The following is a 9,387-nucleotide window of genomic DNA, read 5'->3' as shown; positions in this document are numbered from 1 at the left end:
CCATGTGTGATGACAGTGATGCATGTGTGCATAATCTTTGTACTGTTTAAAGCGTGAAGACATTTGAAGTATTGTCCGGCATGCTTCATTTTAATTGACATTTTTTTCTTGCTTGGCTTGTTTGTGTACCACATTTTTTTTTCCCCTTTCGATTCACTAACAAAGAAACTATGTGAAATTAGACTTATTAAAAGAATGAAAACTACAGCTCTATACAAGACAATAGTCATAATGCATAAATGATCAAAGAACTTCCCCACCATTTTAACTGCTCAGTCAAGACAAATTAATTGTTGTAAAATTCATGAAACCATGAAATGTCCAAAGTCACCTGCGAAAAATACAATCAGCGAGACTCACCTGTGCCAGCAGTTTGTTGCTTCTCTGGATTGAAATGTATGATTTAAATGAAGTTCACTAGTTCCTGTGTTTATGTCCTTGTCTTTTGAGGGTCAGTCCTTTGTTTTCATTGCGTCTCTGCCTGTAGCAGCTTTGAGTTTACAGCCTGTTGCCAAGGAGACACAGCTTTGGCATGAAAACAATGAACTCACCGTGAGACCTTTGTTTTGGTTTCAAAGGGGAAGTGTGCAGTAATGTAGATGTGTGCAGTTGCATTTGGTTGTTATGAATATATTTATTACTAGTATTACCCAAAGTTTTGGTTTTTATATGCTTTTTTAAGTTTTCCGTACTTACCTAAAAGATTAGCACAATAACAAGCATATTACTAAATAAAAGAAAATGTAAAAGGTATTTATTCTCTGCCATTCTCAGCTAAAAAAAAAAGGGCTGTGAGACCATCTATTTGCAGCTTTAACGAGACAAGATCAGCAAACTTTTACAGTTTTTTTTATAACTACACCTACACACAAACCTCCCAGCATAAGTTGTCTCTTGCAGCCTCTTTGCATTTCCGTTGAACTGAAGCTGTCCTGGGAGTCTTATTGTGGGAGATACAGTTGCATTGATTGACCTTCACTGGAACCAATGGCCTTCAAAGGCAGAATTACATTTAGTTCTTCTGCATTACAGTAACATACACTATGATGATCATTTTAATGGATCTACATCTAATTGAATCTTTGCTATACCTTTCACACTGCTTACAGGAACGCCATACAATTTTAGATTTAGAAGCAATAATAATAGATTTAGCATTTTGTGTGTGTTGAACATTATCAATCAGAAAACAAAAGTTGAACAATCAAACAGAGCACTACAGCCTCTAGTGGTTACTCTAGAAGATTCTCTCTGCACTGAAAAAAAAAAAGATTAATTTGAGTTAAAAAAAATTTTAAGGTAAGGTAAGGTTGCAAACAATTTATATGGAATAAATTTAAACAAGCAAATCAAATTTTTAATGTTCAATTTGATTTGTTTGTTTAAATTCAGCCTATATAAATTGTTTGCAACCACTTACCTTAAATGTCAAGCAAATTTATTATGTTTTTTAGTGTGTGGTTGTACAAAAATAGTTTGTCTGCTGTAATACCCTATATATGTTCAGATGCCACATTCGACTCATATCCGCTAACTTGAAATGTGTCAAAATGTCAGCACTGCCCATATTTAATTGCTCAATATGTGATTATGTATTAATAAAAAAAATCAATGTTTAATAATAAAATAAATCAATTAAACATTTTTTTAGCTATTTTGATGTAATTCGTGAGTGGAGTTGGATTTTGATTCATTGATTTAATTCCTCAAATAGTATGATTCACTGTAAAACCCAACAGTCAACTTTATCAAATTAAATGAGTGTAGTTAACTCAAAATTGACTGAAAGTTAATTCTACTCATTTGAAAAGAGTTTTGAACTCCGTGTTGAAGGTAATTAGTTAATTAGATACCTCATTACTTTAACTTAAATTAAGTAAGTTTACTGTACTCATATAAATTAATTCTTTAACTCAAATGGTTTGTTACAATCGGTTTCCTCAAATGGTTCGAGTAGCCTTAACTTACTGGGTTTTACAGTACTCATTTGTTTTTAGTTACTTTTATTTATCATGTTTTACTGTGCTTAAATTGTTTCATTTACTCAAATGGAGTAAGTTCACAGTATTCATTAGGATTAGTTTTTGATCTTAAATGGTTTGTTGCAATCAGTTTCCTCAAACGGTAATAGTTACCTTAACTTTTAGGGTTTTACAGAGTATAGATAGATAGATAGATAGATAGATAGATAGATAGATAGATAGATAGATAGATAGATAGATAGATAGATAGATAGATAGATAGATAGATAGATAGATAGATAGATAGATAGATAGATAGATAGATAGATAGATAGATAGATAGATAGATAGATAACAAAAATGAATAACTCGCCATGCACTTGAAAAAACAGAAACTTTTATAAAAGAAAAATTGCATGTTTTAATAATTTGTTTCCAGGCATTAGCCTTTATGGACTTTGGATATGATGTTTTTACTATTGATATATGGGTGCTTGCTTTGGTCAGATGTACTGCTGCATGTTTATGCTCTGTAAAGCTCCATGTCACCTTTGTGAGAATACTATTTAAAATATTCATAGAAATGGATTAACAGGTTTTTTTTTTTTTTTTTTACTGAGATCTTTATTGACCTACTGTTGCAGTCTTGAGCAGCTCTGCTGAGAGGCGCTGTTGGGCAGCAGAAACGCGTGTGGAAGGAGGAGAAGGGTAATTCTGCACAACTGGAGTGGCTGCACTCTCAGGACCGCATTTTTAGGACCGCATCTTTAGGACCCTAGTTTTTTGTGACAGCGTCACCTGTCGGATTGGATCATGGATGCGCTAATGGACGACACGGATGACAAGGAAAGTGTAAGTACCGATTTTTCTATTAAGTTTTATTTTAAACTGTTAAAGTATGTGTTTATTTTGTAATGCTGCTGTTTTATACTGTGAGTTTATGCAGAAATGCCAGATTAGCCTGCATGATTTACCCCACTTTTAAGGGTCTGGGACAAAAACGTTACGTGACGATTTTTTTTCCAGAAGAAGAATAAAATATTATAATAATAAATATGGATAATTTTACACAGCCAGAGTGAGAGCTGCTATAACGTTAACTGTTAATAATTTTCTAGAGTTCGTTTTCTAGTTTGATTATACGACGTTCGTAACTCGTGACCATGGTTTAATGAAACATTGTTGATTTAATGGCTTGTTGACTTAACGGCTAATGTGCTTAGTGACTCATGCATTAAACTAAGATGGTAAAAGCACGTTTGATGTAAGAGTTTCAGATTTATCTATATTTTACTGAATTCGTGTTATTCGTTGTATTACATTAGCACATTAAAAATTGTGCTGGCTGCCTGTTTACCCCACAATACTGTATGTGTTATTAGCCTGATGTTTTGTCATCGTTTTACAGTGATGAATGAGATTCTGAAAGTTAGGCTTATTCTGCAGGTCTTAACCATATAGAGTCTCATATCTTTAATTTATTTCATCAGGTATGTTTTACCTGGCGAATAAGAAGTGATGGCCGATATGATTGGATTGCTTAGGCTCATTGTAGGAGGAAAAGAAAACAAACTACAGGAATATTTTCATTGAGGTTATCTCAAACTGTTGAGTAACACTTTATAACATCTGCATACTATATAAATAAATATTATATATATAAAAATATTATATATATTAAATATATAAATAATTATTAAGCATTTAATAACTAGTTAATTTATTAATATTTTATTTGTTTAGCATTAACTCTACATTTAATAGACATTGATAAGCAGTTTATAAATACAGTTACAAATGCTATCTGTGTTCTTGAGTTTATAGCATATCTATGATGAAGTGCAGCTTATCTGTGGTGTTCATTTTCCAGAGGAATGTCTGGCCAAATAAGTATATAAACTGCACGCTGGGTGCTACTCATTTATAAATCCATGTAAAATGATTTGCTGTTCTGTGGTGGTATTTTAGTTCATATTTAAATGATTTTTTTTTTCATAGGCCATCGTACATCCTCTGGGTGTCTTGAGGAGCTGGTCTTTGGATGATGCTGAGCAGGTCTTTCTTTCTGGTAAAGATTATCATTACAGGTCAGAATATGGTTAATTTTGCACAATGCTCAAAGAGCCTTTTTGGTACTGGTATATATGTTAACTCAACAGTGATTGTTCTCTATTTCAGTGAAGTAAAAGAATTTAACAGACAGATTTACAAACAACTGACGAAAGAAGGGAGACCATTCAATAGGTGGGTATTGCTCTTATATACTTAAAAATATGGAGTTGGGAGTAGTTTCCTGTTTGGTTCTCCCAACAGTGCATACGCTTAAGCCAGAAATATATATATATATATATATATATATATATATATATATATATATATATATATATATATATATATATATATATATATATATATATATATATATTAAATATTAATCTAAATTTAATTTCATAACAATTGATTAACCTTTTGAGTTCATATACATTGTTTTACATATTCAAGAATATATATATATTCATTCATTTTCTTTTTCGGCTTAGTCCCTTTATTTATCAGGGGTTGCCACAGCAGAATGAACCGCCAACTTATCCAGCATATGTTTTACATAGCGGATGCCCTTCCAGCTGCAACCCAGTACTGGGAAACACCCATTTACACTCATACACTTGAACATGGGGAGAACATGCAAACTCCACACAGAAATGACCACTGGCCCAGCCGGGGCTTGAACCAGCAACCTTCTTGCTGTGAGGCGACGGTGCTAACCACTGTGCTGCCCTATGTGCTCTATGCGGGTGAGTGGGATTGACAAACCACTTGGAGGACACATTCTTGCTGTCTTAATGCACCAGACATTTTGTTATAAATAACCATGTGCGTTTCATGTTTATTCATATAACTGCTATTTTATCTCTTAGCACTTCATTTTTGTCTTGATATTTAATATCTCTTGTTTAAATACACTATGAACAGCAGCTGCGCTAATTATTTTCCTCGTTCCCTATTTCCACCTGGGGATATTCATCCAGAGGCCTCTAGAGATCGTAACCTGTGAAGAGATGATGCCACCATAGAGGACTTCTAGATGTATCCATAATCCTGAAACAGACCGTATCATGAGCAGATGCTGTGGTGGTCATGGAGAAGTGGAGAGCATGAGACTGATTAATGAAAGACCCCAGTGACAGATGAGTGCCCACATTGACCCTGTGGTCCAGCCTGAAAACCAGCTGGTGACCTACTCACACCTGCAGCTTCTCCACGATGGACGCCCAATGTTTGCCTCAAGCGCCTAGACTGCAGCTCTGCACGTGAAGTGTGGCCAGAAGAGAAATGGTTGTGCCCAACTGAGCCTAGTTTCTCTCAAGGTTTATTCCTTCACTTTCATCAATTTGTAAAGTTTTGTTCCTCCACTGTTGCCATTGGCTTGCTTGGTTTAAGACTTGTGGAACTGTGCATCGATGGATTTGCTTTTCTGTGTTTGGACTTTCAGCAGTGAAAACTAAACCACACTGAACTGAACTGAATTTAATAAATGTTAAGCTGCTTTGACACAATCTACATTGTAAAAGTGCTTTAGAAATAAAGATGAAATTAATTGAAATTGAATTAAATATTCAACACGTTTCCATTTTTCTCAGAAAACATATTTATAAAGGTGCTGTTGACTTGAAATTTTCACCAGATGTTGATAACAATTTGTAAAGTAATTAGATTTGTTTTCTATTCATATATATTTTTTTCTTTGGTTTTCAGGTCAATAGCACCTTTAGAAATATGTTTTCTGAGAAAAATGGGAACTTGTTGAATACTTATTTACCCCAGTGTGTATGTATATATATATATATATATATATATATATATATATATATATATATATATATATATATATATATGTGTGTGTGTGTGTGTGTGTGTGTGTGTATGTATATATATATATATATATATATATATATATATATATATATATATATATATATATATATGTATATATATATATATATATATATGTATATATATATATATATATATATGTATATATATATATATATATATATATATATATATATATATATATATATATATATATGTGTGTGTGTGTGTGTGTGTGTGTGCGTGTGTGTGTATTTATATGTATGTATATATGTATGTATATGTGTGTATATATATATACTTGAACTTTCTTCTTCACTCTCATTCACAGGAGCTAAAGTCTACAGCCAGTCTGAATGCAGCAACTGAATAAACTGTGGGGTCATTTTTGTGGTTGAATTGCATTAATAAAAATAAAAGTGTGGATATTTATATAAATGTACATTCTTGAATCATCCTTGCGTCTTGTCTCTCTAAAACCTTTACAACCTGGTTTTAAATTAGTAACTGCAAATGCTGATCCCATTTGATTTCAATTTATTTTCCTTAATACTGAGCTAATTAGTTCAATGTAATGGGGTTCATCAAAATACAGTATTTTTCAAGGAATTTAAGACTTTTAAGGCACTCAACTCTATTTATTCATTTATATTTTAGGTGTAAATTCATTTGTTTCATTTTAAAATTGTTACTTAAAGCAGGAGTTTTACACTTTAACCTCTGTAATAAAAGTGCCTGAAAGTTTCCGCTATATAATCCAATTCGGTAGGTAGCGCAGTTACAAAACGGGTCCTAGAAATGCAGTTTCACTATGTCATCCAATCTGGTAGGTGGCGCTTCCGCAAAAAAAACTAGAGTCCTAAAAATGCGGTCCTAAACATGCGGTCCTGAGAGTGCAGCTACTCCAGTTGTGCAGGATCATACTATTGGGAAGGAGCGGCCCGTCATCACCATCATCATAACCATCATCATCCTCCTTCCCTTCCTCACCGCAGGTCCTCAGTCAGAGGAGAGCGCGTGGAGCCGCAGGAGGAGGAACTGACCGGTGCTGATGCTCTTCGGAAGATCAATGTGCGCTTGGCTAAAGCTCCTAAGTCAACGACACAAATATTACACGCATTTACAAGCCATTGTCTAGGTTTCGTGCTATTTGAAACAGTGTCCGGGAGTTGTATTTTTAATTTTGATTTCAGTTTCATACCTTTATACGCACAGCCAATGGGAATGGAGCGCACGGGCTGAACGGCTGGCAGCATCCAGACATTTTGATTGTTTGATTGATGCATTCCTCTGCAGACCACATCTGCTGACCCAAGAGGAACTTTATTCGGATCAAACCAGGATCACACACGATGGTGGACGCGGCTGAATGTTGTGTTAAGGTGATGTGCCGATTCAGGCCACTTAACGAGTCGGAAATCAACAGAGGTGACAAATACATACCGAAATTCAAAGGAGAAGACACCGTAGTCATAGCGGTAAGCTGTCTTTTCTAGAGATGTTGCTGTCACTACAGCTTTTCCTCAAAGTCTTCTTTTCTTAACTTGTGCTGTGCTGGAATTATCTAACGGCAGACAAGCCTATTACTAAAACAAAATTATAATGTGTCAAAGCACAAGCATGGCAAGTAGGCTAATAGATAGGCAAAATAAATTAGATATTAATCAACATCATATAAAACAGTCTTCCAAAAACCTGACTTTAAAGAGAAAAAGGGACAATTCTATTTTTTTTTTTACATGGTAGCTCTTTACCTTTACCTTTACTTTAATACTTTGCCAAACATTATCTATCAACAAGCAATATATTTGTTACAGTATTTATTATTTTTTGTTATTATTAATTTTTATTAATCATGTCATGGTATTCATGATATTCAGATTGATTATTTCATGTTGACTCAATTTGATTACATTATATTGACTAATTGTTGATATCATTTACATTTGTTGGAATTTTTTAATTTAATTGCATTTCTCATTTTGATTATTTTAATTTAGTTAATAATAACAACACGAAGCACTTTATTTTAAAGTGTTACCAAAATATTTTATCAGTTAAATGAATTTGTATGAATAAACTTAATTTGAGTTTAGAGGACATCAATCACTAAAAATATTCCTTTGTGAAATTTAGTGTTGTCAGGATCTTCAAATTATCTTCCAAATTGCTCCTGGCTGCCAGTTTTCCCAATAGTAAATTAAAATGGCATCCGTTTTAAAAATAAACATTCTTTAATGGTTTTTAATGGTTTCATCAAGAGCTTTCATCCATGGTACAGTTCCAACACCACAAAAGCTGGAAAGGATTCCATAATTATTCAAATCTTCATTACTTCAAGTAATAATTTATTCTGTTAAGAACTGCATCATGCTTTGGGCAAAAAAAAAAAAAACAATATGGCATTACTAAACCCCCTTTTTCTGTAACCTTTATTTTTGAACAATAAGGTATTTTGTCACTTGTTCATATAACGTTGTTTAATTCTGGAACAATTATTACCCTGAAAGAAAATCCTGCTATATAATCAATTATCACCTTCTGCTTTGTTTTGAACCATGGTGCATGCATGACATTGTGTGCTTGTCATCCAAGCATAAGGCTCTAATTTTATTAGATTTATTGTGGCTATTCTGGAACATACAAGCTGATTATAGGTCATAGCCTTCATTTATCATTTAATTTGGTTTATATTTTATTAGTGGGATCAAATTTAAAAGCATTTGATATCTGGAATGTGAGTCTCTGTGTGTATGTGGGTGTGTGTGACTTGCTATAAATAAGCCGAAGTGTCTACACAGTAAGATACTGATGGTTTTTATGTTTTACAGTAAACCTCCAGAAATCCCTTGTGTAAACACAATAGCCCGTGTCATCCCATCCATTGAAATGCTAATCGACATTACCATGTCTAATCTGCTCATAAAATGAAGCGTAGCAGGTATTAGACTTGTGTTTCTAATGTCAGTTGTGTGTAATGGTGCCCTGCAGTCTCCGCTCAGCCTGATGATCCGAATGCCAGACGTTTGGCTTTAGGATACAAGTGGGATTGTAAATGATCTGGGTAATATATGTGCATTTATTAACTATCAGTATTTAAATACCTGCATCTCATTAGTATCCGCTGTTTAATATTTTGTGTTTTGTGTGTGGTGTCACAAAAAGTCTAATCTTATACTTTTAACTCAACAGATTGTAAACGGTGTATAAAATCATTCTATTGCGGGGGAAGGGAGACTTCACACCTCATCCCCCTATAGCTACTCCAAATCTATCTATCTGTGTCTATCTCTCTATTTGTCCATCTATCTATCTGTCTGTCTGCCTGCCTGCCTATCTATCTATCTATCTATCTATCTATCTATCTATCTATCTATCTATCTATCTATCTATCTATCTATCTATCTATCTATCTATCTATCTATCTATCTATCTATCTATCTATAGCTTCAGAATTATTGATGAAAATGTAAATGTGCTGGAAATGGAATGTAAGATACGAAGAATGATTTAAATTATTAAATGTTATTACTTAATTTCAAGTATTTATTAT

The 9,387-nt window shown here is 33.4% G+C and overlaps 1 protein-coding gene and 1 long non-coding RNA gene across 6 annotated transcripts in view; both read left to right on the top strand.

Moving 5' to 3' along the window:
- Positions 1-2,769: 2,769 nt before the first annotated feature.
- Positions 2,770-6,272, top strand: LOC147842356 (uncharacterized). 4 transcript variants are annotated; one of them, XR_015499384.1, is made up of 6 exons: positions 2,770-2,813; positions 3,960-4,048; positions 4,140-4,205; positions 4,502-4,756; positions 4,991-5,329; positions 6,166-6,272. It is a non-coding gene; the product is annotated as an uncharacterized LOC147842356 (long non-coding RNA). The 4 variants fall into 4 exon arrangements; XR_015499383.1 differs by lacking the exon at positions 6,166-6,272 and having other exon boundaries at positions 4,571-4,756; positions 4,991-5,565; XR_015499382.1 differs by lacking the exon at positions 6,166-6,272 and having other exon boundaries at positions 4,991-5,565.
- A 451-nt stretch (positions 6,273-6,723) lies between these two features.
- The window catches only part of kif5c (kinesin family member 5C), a 35,910-nt gene continuing 33,246 nt past the window's right edge, over positions 6,724-9,387 (top strand). Inside the window, exon 1 of one of the 2 annotated variants that reach the window (XM_087266818.1) lies at positions 6,724-7,312. In XM_087266818.1, coding sequence (XP_087122944.1) covers positions 7,187-7,312 — 126 coding nt within the window. In that variant the 5' untranslated portion in view covers positions 6,724-7,186. 2 annotated transcript variants of the gene reach the window in all.

The sequence above is a fragment of the Danio rerio genome, chromosome 9 (assembly GCF_052040795.2).
Source record: "Danio rerio strain M-AB ecotype USA chromosome 9, GRCz13ab, whole genome shotgun sequence".
Lineage (NCBI taxonomy): Eukaryota > Metazoa > Chordata > Actinopteri > Cypriniformes > Danionidae > Danio > Danio rerio.
This window is presented reverse-complemented; position numbering and strand designations above follow the sequence as displayed.